Source organism: Aegilops tauschii, chromosome 2 (genome assembly GCF_002575655.3).
Source record: "Aegilops tauschii subsp. strangulata cultivar AL8/78 chromosome 2, Aet v6.0, whole genome shotgun sequence".
Lineage (NCBI taxonomy): Eukaryota > Viridiplantae > Streptophyta > Magnoliopsida > Poales > Poaceae > Aegilops > Aegilops tauschii.
The window spans coordinates 556,601,282-556,618,432 of NC_053036.3; the positions used below are offsets into that span (position 1 = coordinate 556,601,282).

General features: G+C 44.7%; 2 protein-coding genes across 3 annotated transcripts; one reads left to right on the forward strand and one right to left on the reverse strand.

The window, feature by feature from the left end:
- The first annotated feature begins 7,183 nt into the window (after window positions 1–7,183).
- LOC141041255 (uncharacterized) lies at window positions 7,184–9,803 on the forward strand. Its single transcript, XM_073507382.1, has 4 exons — window positions 7,184–7,603; window positions 8,096–8,551; window positions 8,617–8,730; window positions 8,900–9,803. The coding sequence occupies exons 1-4, from the start codon at window positions 7,193–7,195 to the stop codon at window positions 9,131–9,133; spliced, it is 1,215 nt and encodes a 404-aa protein (XP_073363483.1). The 5' UTR covers window positions 7,184–7,192; the 3' UTR covers window positions 9,134–9,803.
- Window positions 9,804–11,133: 1,330 nt separating this feature from the next.
- Window positions 11,134–16,317, reverse strand: LOC109770711 (uncharacterized). 2 transcript variants are annotated; one of them, XM_020329422.4, is made up of 7 exons: window positions 16,036–16,317; window positions 15,370–15,444; window positions 14,718–15,216; window positions 13,551–13,933; window positions 12,004–12,224; window positions 11,756–11,894; window positions 11,134–11,608 (listed from the first exon to the last, which is right to left on the reverse strand). In XM_020329422.4, exons 1-7 carry the CDS (start codon window positions 16,183–16,185, stop codon window positions 11,468–11,470), a joined length of 1,608 nt encoding a protein of 535 aa, XP_020185011.1. In that variant the 5' UTR covers window positions 16,186–16,317; the 3' UTR covers window positions 11,134–11,467. The 2 variants fall into 2 exon arrangements, with proteins under 2 accessions (XP_020185011.1, XP_073365090.1); XM_073508989.1 differs by having other exon boundaries at window positions 15,370–15,917; window positions 16,036–16,302.
- Window positions 16,318–17,151: the final 834 nt, after the last annotated feature.

Consider the following 17,151-nt stretch of genomic DNA (forward strand, 5'->3'; position numbering starts at 1 on the left):
TCCGCGATCAGCACACGTTCAGCTCGATGATGTCCCTCGAACTCTTGATCTAGTTGAGGCCGAGGGTGAGTTCCGTCAGCACGACGGTGTGGCGACGGTGTGGCGACGGTGATGATGAAGTTACAGGCGCAGAGCTTCTCCTAAGCACTACGACGATATGACCGAGGTGTGTAACTGTGGAGGGGGGCACCGCACACGGTTAAGAGAAACTTGTGTGTCCTAGGATGCCCCCTGCCCCCGTATATAAAGGAGGGGAGGGGAGGCCGGCCGGCCCTCCTAGGGCGCGCCAGGAGAGTGGAATCCTACTAGGACTTCAAGTCCTAGTAGGTTTCCACCTAAGGAAGAGGGGGAAGAAGGAAGAGAGATAGAGGGAATGGAAGGAAAGGGGGGGCGCCCCCTTCCCCTAGTCCAATTCGGACCCAGGGGGCGCGGCCAGCCCCTTGTGGCCCTTCCTCTCTTCCTACTAAGGCCCATGAAGGCCCATTAGTTCCCCGGGGGGTTCCGATAACCCTCCGGCACTCCGATAATTATCCGGTACCCCTCAGAACTCATCCGGTGTCCGAATAATATCGTCCAATATATCAATCTTTATGTCACGACCATTTAGAGACTCCTCGTCATGTCTGTGATCTCATCCGGGACTCCGAACAAACTTCGGTCATCAAATCACATAACTCATAATACAAATCGTCATCGAACGTTAAGCGTGCGGACCCTACAGGTTTGAGAACTATGTAGACATGACCGAGACACATCTCCGGTCAATAACCAATAGCAGAACCTGGATGCTCATATTGTTTCCTACATATTCTACGCAGATCTTTATCGGTCAAACCGCATAACAACATACGTTGTTCCCTTTGTCATCGTTATGTTACTTGCCCGAGATTCGATCGTCGGTATCATCATACCTAGTTCAATCTCATCACCGGCAAGTCTCTTTACTCGTTCCGTAATGCATCATCCCGTGGCTAACTCACTAGTCACATTGCTTGCAAGGCTCATAGTGATGTGCATTACCGAGAGGGCCCAGAGATACCTCTCTGATACACGGAGTGACAAACCCTAATCTCGATCTATGCCAACTCAACAAACACCATCGGAGACACCTGTAGAGCATCTTTATAATCACCCAGTTACGTTGTGATATTTGATAGCACACAAGGTGTTCCTCCGGTATTCGGGAGTTGCATAATCTCATAGTGTGAGGAACATGTATAAGTCATGAAGAAAGCAATAGCAGCAAAACTAAACGATCATTATGCTAAGCTAAAAGATGGGTCTTGTCCATCACATCATTCTTTAATGACGTGATCCCGTTCATCAAATGACAACACATGTCTATGGCTAGGAAACTTAACCATCTTTAATTAACGAGCTAGTCAAGTAGAGGCATACTAGGGACACTCTATTTGTCTATGCATCCACACATGTACTAAGTTTCCGGTTAATACAATCCTAGCATGAATAATAAACATTTATCATTGATATAAGGAAATATAAATAACAACTTTATTATTGCCTCTAGGGCATATTTCCTTCACTCTTAGCCGTGTGCGGTGCCCCCCTCCACCGTTTACTCCTCCGGTCATAGCGTCGTAGTGCTTAGGCGAAGCCCTACGCGGATCACATCACCATCACCATCACCATGCCGTCGTGCTGACGAAACTCTCCCTCGACCCTCTGCTGGATCATGAGTTCGAGGGACGTCATCGAGCTAAACGTGTGCTGAACTCGGAGGTGCCATACGTTCGGTATTTGATCGGTTGGATCGCGAGGACGTTCGACTACATCAACCACGTTAAGTTAACGCTTCCGCTTTCGGTCTACGAGGGTACGTGGACACACTCTCCCCCTCTCGTTGCTATGCATCTCCTAGATAGATCTTGCGTGATCGTAGGAAATTTTTTGAAATTGCGTGCTACGTTCCCAACAGTGGCGTGTTCACGGCGGTAGCCCTCGGCTACTCCTGTAGTGCTAGGGATGGTGTTGCTGTGCTCAGCGCCTATGTATCCTGCCTGCTTGGGTCTGTGTGAGAGTGTGTGGTGGGGGCGTGCGTTTGTACCAGGTGCTGTTGATAGTTGGTTTCAATATAAAGCGGGGAGAATGCTTTTTCGGTAAACATGCATGATTTCAATAACAAGTCTTTGTCTTCTTTCTTTTTTTGTATCAAGGGAAAGAATTCAATCATGATATATTATGTGGCTATGGTTACAAACTGTGCAGTAAAATCTAGGATTTTTCTCAGAAACCTCATGCAAGGGCAGGGTTCTTGCATTTCATTAAGAAGAAGAGAGATGATCCAACTTATAAAGAAAATCGGACCCCAAAAACCTAACATTCTCGGTTAATTAGGGAGAAACGAAAATAGAAAAACGTAAAAAAGGCACTAGAGCTTGGGGAGTTTATAAGGAAAATGCCAGGAAATCACCACCAGAAAAATCGTTTGTTTTCACAATTTCCTTTGCCATGTCTGCCATCTGGGAGCATTCAATCTGTAAATGAAAGAATAACTTTACCTTAAGAGAATCAAAAAGGTTAGAAGCATGGTTGACTAGTGGCATAAAGTGTTCAATGAAGCACATCATAATTTTAGATGAGGCATGCGGTGTCCCTCCCCGCCAAATCCACATCCCCTGCTCTAGAATGTCGCAGCCTAAGCTTGACCACGTATCCCGGGGAGTCCGATGAGCGTTCGGCCAAGAAGAGGTTTATCATGGCCTCTCCGGTGGACGTTGGCGAGGTGGCCACCGTTCGCCCCAAACTGTCGATCCTGGAGCAACACGTCGTGGCGGAAGCCGGCGAAAACGTTGACTACTTTGCCATGCCAAAGGCTTCATGTCAGCGGGCTAGCGTATTACTGTATCTCGGGAAAGTTGGCTACGACATCAAGCTCGTCCACAGCGACGGCTTCACGTGGGCCATGTCACAGGTTAAGTGGTCCATCCCCAACCCCTCTGGTTCAACCGCCATCGATCTCTTCAACGGCCCTGCCGCTGATCTCCTCCGCCAAGCGGTCAAGAATTTGCGATCTTTATACGCCATCGAGCCCATTTTGTCAATTCTGAAGGACACGTTCTATGGCGGCGGCTTGGGATCCTCAATTGCCAAGTAAGATCTCATCGACCACGACCACGACCACGAGGAGGGCACCCACGAAGGTTCTTCCAAGGTGAAACAGCCCATCTGTGACATCAGAGAGCGCGCCATGGGTCTGTGCTCTTCCAGCTGGAAGGATCCCGTCCATGAAATGTGAGGCAACATCCTATCAGCAAATCTTACATTTTCTAGCTTGCGAACCCGTACCCTTTGTTGTAGTACCATTTGTTGTGCGGTGCTTTAACCGTCCAGTGTTTAATTATTTCAGTTATGCAAAAATGTATTGTTCAATAGGGCTATGTGATGTTTAAGTATGAATTGTCCACTTCAGCTTTACGAATCGCTATAATTGGTTGTTTATAGTGAGTAGATGCCATGTTTATCTATATTTGGTTGTTAGGTTGGTTGGAGTGAGCATTTTTTCAGTTATCGAGCAGATGCCTTGTTTATATGTATTTGGTTCTTAGTTTGGTTGTAGTGAGCATTTGTCCAGTTATCAAGCAGATACCTTGATTATCTGTATTTGGTTGTTAGGTTGCTTTTTTTAGCACTTGTCCAGTTATCAAGCAGATGTCTTGTTTATTGCTTGTTTGGTTGAAGTGAGGCTCTGTCCAGTTTTCAATGACTATATTTGGTTGTTATACTGGTCATTTATGCCTTGTTTATTTCAGTCATTCACAATGTGTTGTCCATTATGTGCAAGTCGGAACTGTGCCTCTCGACTACATCAATACCAGTTTGAACGGCTATATTTGGTTCCAGTTATTCCTGGTGTAGTTAACACATGAACTTTATTTTAGTTTTACACATTTATCCAGTGTGATGTTTAAGCATTACCTACGTTCTATTCATTTTCACAATACCAGTTTGAATTGCAATATTTGATGGCTGTTAAGCCTGCTGTCGGTAACATTGCCTTCCATTTTATATCTGCTTTAACAGCATGCTGAAACCAACACATTTAAGCTATCATTTGGAGATGATGTTGTTTACCTTTGCTATATTTGTTTGATGTTAAGGTTGATGTACTTATCATGCCTTTCCACTACTTATGCAGGACAACAACGGGAGTGGCCACCATTTTCCGCTGAGGTTAGCTTCATCCCTTGGCTTGTACTCCCCCCGTCGTTCTATAATGTAGTGCATATAGATCTAGGCCTGAACACTTGTTAGCTTCTAATATTGAATTGTTGCTTGTAGGTACATATGCCCTTGGCAAGGATCCGCGCATCGACCCTTTTTGCGTATGGGGCAATGAGATATTCATGAACAAGCATCAAGTGAGGAAACCGATAAGGATTATTAGCAAAAAGATACGAATGGTGGCAAGTAAATTATTTGTTTATACTCTGTCCAACACAACAGTGAGCTGTAGGATGGTAACTACAAACTCTGCAGCCTTCTCTTTTTACTGCCCATAATGAGTGTTAGACAACAATGTCTGAATCTTTTTCGTTCGCAGTGGTTCCCGAAGCAGTTCACTCAAGATTACCTCGCAAAGTACATGATTGGTGGACACATAATGAAGGTTAAAGTATTTCATTCAGACTACAATGAGCATCGAGAAGTCGTAATGAAGACAGTGAAGGATGGACGGGCAGCCATCACAAGGGGTTGGCCTAGAGTCGTGCGCGCATCACGCATGGAGGAGAGCACAATATGGGGATTTCGCTTCACCTTCTCCAGCAACCAGAATGTCTTTCGCCTCTCTCTTTACATTCTTTAGTACAACTGTGGTTCATCATTCTTTACTTGGTGTTTCTGTAGTTCTTCAGTATATGTACCTGTGCATCGAATTATGCATTCGTGGTTGAACCTATATTTGTAATAAACATGGTTGGATATGAAATAAGTGATTGCCTACTTTCAAATTCAAAGCATGTGATTTTTAAATTAGGAATTAATTAGGGTTAATTAGGGTTAATTAGGGATTACACTGCACACGGCTTGCGAAAGCGAAACATCTGCGATAGACGTGGAGATCAGAACGTTTGTAGGATCCACTACATGTGCGATCAATATCTACTACACACACGACATCCTCTTGAAAACTGTTTGCGTTAGGCCACCTTGCGCAAACGTTTATCACATAAAAACTGTGTGTGATAGACAGTCTTTGCCATACAGTTTCTTCTACGCACCGTGTGTGATGCATTCAATAACGCAAACGATAAAATTGTTAATATCGTGTGCAATGGCGACTCTATCACAAACGATTTAACGGGGAAAATTGTGTGTGATGTATTTGTGAACGGAAATGTTTTCCTTGGAGCGACTGGGTGGGATGTATATACGAACGAAAACGTTTAGCAGGGACTGACTGTGTGGGATGTACTTGCGACTGAAAACAATTTCGCTTGTATAATTGTATTTTTTTAGCTTTATTATATGTATTACCGTATGAATCGCTCAATGGTGGACCATGCGCAAGTGAAACCTCCCACGGAGCAAGCAACGCCAGCATCAGATCGAGCATCAAGGCAGCGGGGATTGCCTATGTACCGTTCCGCTTGTGGAGGGGCGGCCGTCGTCACCGAGAGTTCTTGACGACCACATAGAGGAGAGGATCGGCTGGGCAGGATGGAGAGGGACCGAGGGACGGAAGAGGAGGAGCGCAACTTGGACCCACAGGCCAGCGACGCGCCAGCGGCAGAGGGCCTCAGCAAGCGCCCAGCCAGCCCCAGCGAGCGCCCAGCTAGCACTTCAATCAATCAAGCAAAAACAAAAGAATATAAACCCTAACCGTCCGCCGGCCTCCGCCTCGACGCCAGAGGCCAGAGCCCCCGTTGAAGATGATGAAATCAACCGCCGGCACCGCAGATTGCTGGGGCATAGCAGTATCATCATCCAAGAAGGATGATGCTCACAAGAGGAGGAGGGGGCACAAGGGTGCTCTGCAGCTTCACCATCTGCCCATTGTGAGCACGCACGACTCTGCTCTTCATCTTTCTAGTATATTCTTGTAATTTATTGTGATTTTAGTAAGGGGGTCAATCAAGTTTCGATTAACTTGATCATCACCCTCCTCACCTTATTATATAGACATTTTTTTTGGAAATGAAGGCGTACCCCCGGCCTCTGCATCATAATGATGCATGCAGCCATCTTATTAAAAATTCGCAAAATAGTACAAAGTCGTCAAAGTATTACAGCTCGCAAGTGGAGCGAAAATAAAAAATCAAAGTTCGTGCCGACAATCACAACCGGAATGGCAAAAGGAAGGATAAGCTCCCTAGACTCCTATCCTGTTATGCGACCGCCATCCGAACCGGTTGAATAAAGCCCATCTGCCTCCGGTGAGTGAACATGCATACATGTTACTTTTTTCCAGTCATGATCGATGGCTCAACTTATGTTGGAAATAATGAGTCTAGTCTACCAACTGCACACTTATTTGTGGTGCCGCTCACTGATTGCATATTTGAGTCTTGGGATGAGACATGTACATCCCGTCAATTGTATGTTGCATTTGGAGAGGATGAATCACTCTTGATAACGAATTTATTGATTCTCAATTTTTTGGGATCTAGGGCAATGATTTACTTAATGGCGAAAAGATGGGTTCTGAACTAAACTATCAATCATGGCATAATTAACAGATACTGTTTGTGAAGTTCATTGAAATCGGTAGACGCACAGCTCTTACTCTCTTAGGAAGCAGTGGTCAAGCATCTCGGTTCGAATCCGAGAAGGAGCACGCATCATGAGCAATGCGATATGATAGAATTTTGCTTTCTAACATGTAGATTGACATAGTTTTGTAATTTAGTCATATGATCTAAGCCCCTCCAATTATCCAATTATCAATGTGCCTAAGAAGTACACCCATCAGTTAACATATATGACGTGTTCCACTATTAATTAGCGTCCTTAAGTATACAATTTTCTTAAGTACATTCCAGCAAGCATAATTAAAGTCCATGAATCATCGCAATTCCATGTAACACATCTATAATTTCATAGTGTATTAAGGTGTTCTGAAATATTAATAATTCCAACCAATTGTTGCACGACACATTTCCTAAAACTATACATTAAAAAGAAACTTATGATCGAACTGTATTGTTGTCGCATGCAGGATACTCTAAGTGACATGATGTCATTGTTAAGCTTCAAGGAGGCTGTGCGCATGAGCCTACTGTCGAGCCAGTGGAGACATCTGTGGAGATCATGCATCAGAGATTTGGTTTTCACTAGGGAGTTGCTGCAAGGTTGTCTGGCGCGTGTTGGGAGCTTTTTAGAGCGAGCGGAGGCTGCTCTGAGTAGACTCTCCCTTGCACCGGCTATGTTGCAGACCTCTCTGACGCCGCACTCTCCTTGTGCGGCCGGTATTTGCTCCGCGGAGGAGAGGGGGCGGAGTTATATGGCTCCTTCTCCCTTCGTGTTGGAGACAATTCACCCTCGATGCCTACCTCCCATCCTATGTTGTCTTCCACTAAGGGCGAGTCCATTGCCATGCTTGTGGCTCTGGTACTGCAGGTCATGCCCGAGCTTAGGGAGCTATGTCTGAGTTTGTCAGTGGACACGTCGACGACCTCGAGCGAGGGTCAAGATTCACCTTTGTCAAGTGAGCAGCTGGAGGTTCCTATGGTTGACGATGCGAGAGGGAAGGCATCCGTGATGTCATGATGGATGTGCTCGGTTTCTCATGTTGTCGGCGTGGCCTTGGTATTTTGAGTCATCATTGCCGTTTTCTCACCCCGGGTTCCGTTGCATTGTAGAAGTGTCGAGGGTTGTGCTTGTTGGGTGTTGGGAGCACTTGGCGGGCCATCTATGTGGCCGTGGTGCTTCGTGTTGAGTGAGTTTGTTTGTATCGGTTTTCGCCCGGTTTTCCGTAAATTAATTGGGCAATTCTCTTCTTCTTAATTAATCGATGAGGCAATTCTTTTGCCTCCGTTTCGAAAAAAAAAAAACAATGTGCTGCCCCATGGCCATGAGCAGAGAGGAACAGGATCGAGAAGCTTTCATCAGGAACGTCGAGTGCGTGTTGTGCCAGCTCGATCCCACCACTCCTAGGGACAAGTTCGTGCTCGAGTTCAAGCTCATCAACACAAATGTGCAGCCCCAAGTTGACAGATGGGTCACCTTTTGTGCAGCATCTAGAGCGAAGCACATTGTCTTCAATTTCAAACCAGGGTCATGGGGCAAACACGACAATTCATTCAGCTTCCCGCTCCACCTTTTCGTCGATGGCGCTCCCGCTGTCAGGTCTTTGTGCCTCATGTCTGCCTACCTAAACCCACTACCTGGTTTTTGTGGCTTCACAAACCTTAGAAAGCTCAAGCTCGACTCGGTGTCTGGAGATATCCAGTGCCTCCTGTTGCCGGCGTGCTCCATGCTTGAGTGGCTTAGCATCGTGGGTTGCACCCTCCGCAGCTTGACTGCTTCCCAGCCATTGCCCCAGTTGCGATACCTGTGTGTGCACTACTGCTACGATGTGCACAAGCTCGAGGTGCAAGCTCCGAACCTTGGGTCCACCCGGTGCCATTTATGCTTGATGGATGTGTAGAGATACAGGAGGTGACTATCAAGTTCCCAACATGGAGGAGTGACCTTTTCGACTACGCCTTCGCGGATCATGGTATGGCGAATGTGCCCAAGCTCTCCGTGGAACTTGCTATTGATGCCGAGGTGATCCTTTTGTTATATATATATATGTTAGCAAAAAATAATATCTTGCATGTTAGTTATACTAGTACTTTACTTTCAACTAGTACTTCTGAAATTGTGCCTTGCCCATTCTGGTGTGGATGAGGATCCATGGTAATCAATTAATTGTTGTTCGTGTTCTATGTTTCTTTTTGTCATGGTTGTGTGCGCTTATGTCATGCAGGTGCCTGGATGTGCAAAATGCCCTAGCAAGTTTGTCAACCTGAAGCATCTTATATTGAGCGTGGATGTCCTTGCGCGTGATTCGCGTACAAGTGGCATTCTTCGTTTGGCTTGCCTTCTGGAATTAAGCCCTGTTTTGAAGCATCTTGAACTGCATGTACGTGATCCATCTCTTTCATGTTTATCTGCTGTAATTATCTGATCCAGCAAAACATCATACATATACCTCATGGAGTCCTTTTCGAAAGAAAAAAAACCTTTTCAAAAAAATATACCTCATGGAGTGTAAGTAAGTTATAAAGTCGAGCCTTTTCGCTTTACGTTGTATATCCTGTCATAATATGTTTTTCCATTGTGCATCCTAGTTACTGTTAGGCTGACCGTAATGGGTAGTATCATAAGTTAGTATCATGTATACGATATTAGTGTATGATACTATCTCCGTAATGCATAATACTACCATAGATTAGTATCTTAGATGACCCTATTTATTGTCAAGCAAGACACATATTAGTACGGTGGTATTTATTATGATATGATATCATGATATGATATTCAACTCTCTCTTTTTTTCATTTAATTCTATGTCACCTCATCAAAATTGCTTGGCACTCCCATTACAAGCAGCCTTAAGCAAGAATAACATGACTATGATACTCTCATTACAAAAGTTATTCTATGTCGGAGCTAGTTTCCTGTCTAAAGGGAGTTGGCGGTATTGCTCTGATTAAGCAAGAACAACTTTTGAACCACAAAGCTTTACATGTCTCCGATGTCTGAGCTAGTTTTCTACTTCATTAATTGCCCTTTCTTAATTTTCAGAGAGGTGCTTTTATGAAATAGCGATTGATTAATTGTTGCGCTGGTTTTGTTTACTGCTTTGATAATACAGCTGCTATGCCCAGTCGGAACACGAGAAACGTTGAAGCGGATAGAGGAGTTGCCCCCGGCCCGTGAGCCGCATTATCGTCTGAAGACGTCACTGATGACGTGAGTCTACAGCTACAACAACTTCTTTGTTCTGGCACCGCATTATGCTCGAACCGCCATGGCGCTCGAGCGCATGGTCATCAATCCGGAGGCGAGGAAGAGGTATGTCGCGACTCATGACGCGGTAGAAGAGAACGCGGTTCATGAGGGCCGACGGATGGCCGATGAACACCTTTCGGGGACGGGGGTTGGATGGCATCCTCACCATCTTGTAACATCGACCTGACTTTTCTGGAACATGATATCGTGACTCGTTTGTAAAATTCACAAATGTTTTCTGTTAAGAAGTTCACAAGCACAGATAATTGCCACCACCCTGAAAAACTGCCAGCTGAATCTATGTAACTTTTTTTTTTGCGTGGGAGCTGAATCTATGTAACTGACTGCCTGTAAGCTACTTGTGCAGTGCACACACTGCAGTTGTGCATGTCTTAGATCTCGCATTAACAGGCACCGAAAACGTCAGCCGTAATGACCATTGAACCATCTTAAAATGGGATCCACGTAACAGTTGAAACCCCCCGGACGAGAGCGCCTATAAAACCCTCCCAGTTCACGTCCCTTTCCCCCAAGATCACCAACAGCGAGACCGATCTCCTTCTCTTCAGCTGCCGCAACGCACCGGCAACCATGGCGAAACCCACAAGCCAGTCGGCGGCAGCGCTCGCCATCCTGATGCTCGCCGTGGCCACCCTCGCTGTCGCCCAGGCACCGCCGCCGCCCCAACGGAGCGGCCAGGAGCGTCACCTGTTCCAGGTGACGGTTCGCGAGGTGGACGGCGCCGTGGAAGACGACTACAACTACAACCTGCTCGGCACCGTGCTCGGCGGGTTGGTCGCCTCGCCCTGTTCCTCCTGAACCCCTACCTCTCCAGGCTACATTTCTATGCCATTTTCTGACGCTTCTCTATCTTGTTTTCTCTCTGAAACCTCAAGCTACGAGGCCGCACGGGGCGTCATGTTCGAGACCGAGCCCCTGAGGTTCAGCGCCTACCTCACCAACAACCAGGCCCGCAGGCTATCAAGTGAGTGAACATTCCTGGCTTGCTTCATCCTAGCTAGGAAAACAGAGATATTTGATGTGTAAGTATATACGTTCTGGTTGAGCAGGAGTCAAGGGGGTGCTCGGAGTTCGTCAGAGGGACGATCCTGTGCCCAGGGCCAAGCACTGATACCGCAGGTGATTAACAGAGACATGAGCAGCATCAAAGGAAGGAAGCAACGCATTAGCTTTCCTTTTCTCTTTCACAATAAAAAGTGCCGCGGCCTTAATATTTGGAAACGTTGTGCTATACTGAAATCCAGCAAGCTTTGCTGCTATAAACCTCTCGCACAAAACTGACGATCCTCGATGTAAAAACAAGATGATCTACGGTGTTCGGTTTCAAAAAAGAGAGTTGTAAGTGTGACTGTCAATACTATCTGAAACTGTTAAACGGCAGAGGACAAAAACCTGTCTGACATTAGCCAAAACCAGTGCTCGCCCTGGCATCATCTCATGAAAAAAGTCTGATTCATGATCGTCGCTCTTCTTTGGTCCAGCCTCTCTAGACGAAGTCGGGGTCAACAGTGTGCTGCTTGCACCCTCGGGGGCCGTAGTGCTCCTTGCTCTTTCGCACCACCGTGTGGCACAGAGCGCAGTAATGAACCCGGCATGTCTCGCAGAAGATGTGGTTGTTGTTCCCAACCTGCTTAGATCAGAGACTGTCTTCATCCACCAGAATCATCAAGAGAAAAAAAGAGTAGAAAGCACTAGAGCTATCTTCAGAACACACTACTGAAAAATATCACTATTCCATACATGATACAGTATATGGAAGCCACCAAACCTTTACCTTGAAATTCGGCTGGCGACAACCCGGGCACGGATGCGCTCTGGACAGTGCCAGTTTCAGTTCTTTCTGCATGTTTCTGACAACATCATTCACTTCTACCTTCACTCTCAGCTTCTCCCTATCGATTTTGCATTGTTCACTGTCAAAAGGGAGCATTGGTTTCAGAATTAGTTATCCAGAGAATAGATATGCTACATGATGCTTGACAGATCACACTTAACAAGGGGACATCACAAGATAATACGTACCTTGTATGACCTTGACTTGATGGCTTGCCACAGGCATAACAGAACGACTTCTCACAGTTTCTGCAAAGCATCTGGTCGCAGCCTGACACGCGTGAGATGGCAAAGCCACAATGCGGACACATAACAGAAGAACGGAGTATTTCCTTGATGCTAAATATATCACTCGCAGAGACTTTACGTCCAGCATTGCCTTTGCTCAAGTTGCGTGCCTTCTCACGCTCCTGTATAAAAACAAATAGCGCAATAAACAATGTGATTTCAATACTGTTCTCATTGCGTTGAAAGAGTCTAACACAAATGATGAATAGCCATAAAACAAATGATGGAACTTGGAATGCCCATCTTGCTGGAAATAGCACCATGTTTTGCAATATAACTTTAAAGTAAAATAATGTGCTCTTCTGAAAACAGAATTAGTTTATGAATAGTTACTTTATCTAGAATACAGATATATTATATGCAAGTAGAGCTATAGCTTTTTCTAGAATCTACTATATCTAAATAGCTAGCCCCCACTATTAGGAATTCTCTACCCTCTCCTTGAGCCACATCATCAAAATTAATGTAGCCGTTAGATGAACTAAATCAGTCCATAATAGCCGCCCGATCTAGATGTTTGTGAGGCTCCGCACTAAGCCACATACAAGCATGCAGAAACTTACCGTGGCATGCATGTGAGTGGGTTTTAAATCCCATCAACATGTCTGCATGCAAGTATGCACCGGTAGCATGCATGTAAGTGAGCTTTTAAGTCCCATCAACATGTGAAAAAGAAAAATATGATCCCATTATGCACTAGGAGTTGGCTGATCTCCTTTCCTTACGTGGGATGATCTAAATGATGATGGGAGTTTTTTTAGTTTGGCTACCACATTTGTCATGCGGTTATAGAGTTTTTTTTAGTTCTATGAAATCGATGATTTTACGCATAGAGACTGTGCATCTTTCTATTAAGAAGAACACCATGATGCATAGCTAGTACATTATCTTGTAATGGATTTTCCTTGAGTAATTTCCACTTAGACCAGGCGTTGCTAGTTGCATTTTGACCAGGTATTTTTAAATGTTGTATACATAACACCAGGTCTGGTCGGTTTAGCAAAAACCCAACACTTTACCAGCTCAGTCTCATCTGTCAGATTCCACAGTGGCATCAGATCAGGTACCATGCGACATTCAAAGTGCCATGTTAAGTTCTCTAATGATAATTTGGTGGAAAATACGACTAAACACTGCACAGACATTCCCATGTCTGGAACTTCACTAGATTCCATGATTCACCATTCAACAGTGAAGAGTTAAAGAAAACTATGTTTACAGTTCTGAAGAAATTAATAAGTTATCTATTCTATAAAATATCCAATAATAATTTTAGCATTCCCAATACTCGTGTTCTTATATGTTGGAAGTTAGCTCTCGTATTAAACATAACAGCTAAAACTTACAACAGAATATGCACCGTTAGATGGATTTTAATCAGAACATGGACAGTTAGGTAACACTTATTTAAAAAAAAAGAATATGTAGTGTTCATATGGATTTTGAACCTGTACAGAAATAAGTTTTTCTTCTGGAGTCATGCATCTCTCCCCTACATGGCGACGATTTCTGCAGCGGGCGCAGAAGGTGAAGAGGCAATTGGAGCACTGGGCGCTGTCCTCATCTGCCAGGCAAGCTGTTTCACATCTTGGACAGTAAGCTACATCAGCCCTTGAGTCTAGAGTCTTCTGAAATACCAATCTTTCCCACCGTTCAAAACCTGCATCTCCAAGCAACTTCTTCAATAGTTTAGGAGGAATAGAACATCCACATTTGTCATCAGGGCACACCAATTTCAGGACTGATCCTTCCTTGACATGCAACTTTGAGTATGTCTCCATGCACCTCCAGCAATAGTAATGACGGCATGGAAGTTCTACGAAGTCGATGCCTGAGGGGAATCAAAAGAAAAGATACAGATTAAACTTTTAAATATTCCAGACTCTAAGCATGATGGAACTTGGATTGTTAATGAGGATGTACCTCAGCAGCATGACACATGAACATGATTAATTGTGCTAATGTTGCAATTATAGAAACTGTGTAAAGAAGCTTATAAATATTATTTTTTTACAGGGAAAGTAAGCTTATCATTGAATAAGGGATTAGCTTCATAGGCATTTGGGCTGTATCTGGGTTCCTGCAGAACCTTTAACTTGTATTTCCTCACGATATATGTAGTAAAGGGGCCATGGCCCACATTGTTAGTTTCGCCTAGGTATGGGGTGCAAAATAATTTTACATTTCTTATCAGGTTTAACTTGTCTACTAACTAGTTGGAAGAAGTTTGAACTAAAGCCAAAACATAGTTACTATTTCTAATGATTGTTTGACTGCATGCAGATATACGTTGATTTTATACAAAAGCAGTATGGTATGCAAAAAATAGATATACCCAGCAATATCCCAGAATGTAGAGTATTTGAATTCTAATAATCAGGCATTATACACCAGAACTAAAATTTCCAAAAACTATACCAAAATTTTGTTTGGATTTGTGCATAAATCATGGTGCCCTGGCTCCATGGAGCACCAATTCAGTGTCCAATATATACTGTATCAGTAGTGTTCTCCCTTACTGTTGCAAAACAACAGATTTAAGTTATGATGGAGATGTAGTTGTGAAATGAGGAGCAGGGAGAGTATCCAAGCATCAAATGGAGCATCTGAATTACCTGGGTGCTCACTGAAACAAATTGTGCAGACATGGAGGCCACGACGAAATGTTTCAAGGCATTGCTCTTCATCATAGCTGATCAACTGTTGAACAACATCCTCTACAGACAGAATCTCTCCAATAACACGAGCATCCACAGAAGCCATCGTACTGTCAGACTTGCGTATGATTATCCCGCCATCAAAACCAAGATGAGAGAGCGTAGAACTCTGCAGCCACTGCACCCACTCAAAAATAACTTCCTGTCCAGACTGTTGTGCCCAAATCGAGTCAAGCATGTGACAAAGGGTCGAGACCTTCACACTATCCAACCACTGGACACCGAGGGAGAAGTATGGAGGATGATGGCTCGGGTATGATGGAGGCATAAGGCATGTCAGTGATATTGGAGCCAAGTGCTTGACACTGAATGTGAACTGGTTGTCTGGGCAATCATCAACACTCTGGAGTTCTGTGGACACACTGATACCATCTGGAATTTCACAGTGCACATAGATCTGCAAAGAGTTGAAAACGAATAAGTAAAGAGTACCACAGATTTTGTTGGTATTACTATTTTGGTAACTGGTGAGTACTGGAACTGGAAGTCTGGAATCAATTAAAGCAACAATAAATTCCTCAAGAAAATAAATATAGGAAAACAGATATACCTGGAAGGAGCGTGGTACAGACTTCTCACCAAAAATATCCAAATTGTCTCCATAAATTGCCTCAAGTGCCAGTATCTGTGCAATCATATATCAGAGAAAAGGTACATCAGAAGAAAGTCTGGAAATTTACTGTGGAAATTTACTGAGTTGTCTTCATAAATTGCCTCAAGTGCCAGTATCTGTACAATCATATATCAGAGAAAAAGTACTGTAGTACTGTAAAGTACATCAGAAGAAAGTCTGTAAATTTACTGAGTTGTCCCCATAAATTGCCTCAAGTGCCCGTATCTGGTCAATGATGAAAAAACATGGTCAATGCCTCTCCCCTCCCCTGCACCAGCCCACCATCTTCTTCCTCGCAATGCCCCCCTTTCAGCTCGCATTCCTCCTCCTCCGCACGAGCATCAGACGACAATCGAAACTTCGCTCCCTAAGATTAAGCAAGGACCATGACTGCTAGCTATAGACCGAACCGTTGATCCCTAGATTGAAGGAAAATCCGGATTTTTCATCCGCTCCGCTTCGCTAGCCTGGACCTCTTCTACACCCTACTAGAACAGCCGCAATCCACGAGAGGGGTTAGCGATGCAGTCCCCAGAACTGGCACAGGGGACGAGGCGTAGGGCGACGAAGCAATCAATCGATTCGAGCAGGCGGTAGCGGTACCTCGTCTTGCTGCAGCTGGTCGTTGGAGCGCAGCTGCTCCTCCGGCAGATCGGGCCCATCCGCCTCCCGGAGGTCCCGGAGCAGCATCTCGTGCAGCATCCGCGCGGCCTCCGGCGACGGCGAGAGGTGGGCGTCGCGGGGGCTCTCCATCAGCGGGCTGCGGGTGGCGGCCGGGGTGGTCTTTCTTTTTCTTTCAGTTTCGCTGCGGCCGGGGCAGGGGCAGTCTTGGATTGTGTGCGTGGGTGGGTGTGTTCGCGGTCGCGGCTTGGAATTGCTACGAATGGACTCGTGCTTCTCGAACCATCGGTCCCATGTTGATATTAACGTGTGTATGGCAATGATTGGGTCCAATTATTTTATGGCAAGTTTAATGAAGCGAGGATGACAACTTTAGTTGTCAAACATGCCAATTTTGTTTAGGATGACAAGTTTTAGTTTTTTTTGTTTGCTTTTCTTTTCGAATGACAATTTTAGTAGCTGTGAAAAATGTCAGGGCCGAAGTGCCTCGTGCCACGCATGACTTATCATTTGGGTTTTCTTTTTGAAACTTTTAAAGGATTTCATTTTACATTGAATTTATTTTTCAATGAAACACTTTTATTTTGCGGGAATCAATGCAACACATTGGTTCAAAGGAACGAGGCTACACAAATCTCAACATATTTTTCTTCTTGCACTCGCGAGACCTAGTGATAACACTTTGTTAATGTTTTGCTTCCATTGCTCTCTTTGAGTAACTTTTTTCAAATCGTCATCTCCACCTCTGGGCTTATCATATTCATACGCATCCCGTAGCGTTCACACTTGGGTCAACCCAAGCATGTGTCTGTAACCAGCTTCTCCCTCCGACAACACTATCTAGGTTGTGGTCATGGTGCAGCGGGGATGGGACTGGGATTCGAACCAATTGATTTATCCTCCTCATTAGGACATGGGGGAGATAGAGACCTCTGTCAAGAAACTTGTTTCCTTGCAACTATACCACTAATCTAACTTGGGGAGAGACCAGAAGAAATCAAATGTTACTCTCATTTGTGAATGCATTAGGGGCAAAATCGAAAACCCTAGCCAATATCTATGTTTTTGTTAAGACCACTAGCTCTAACTGCCCTTGGT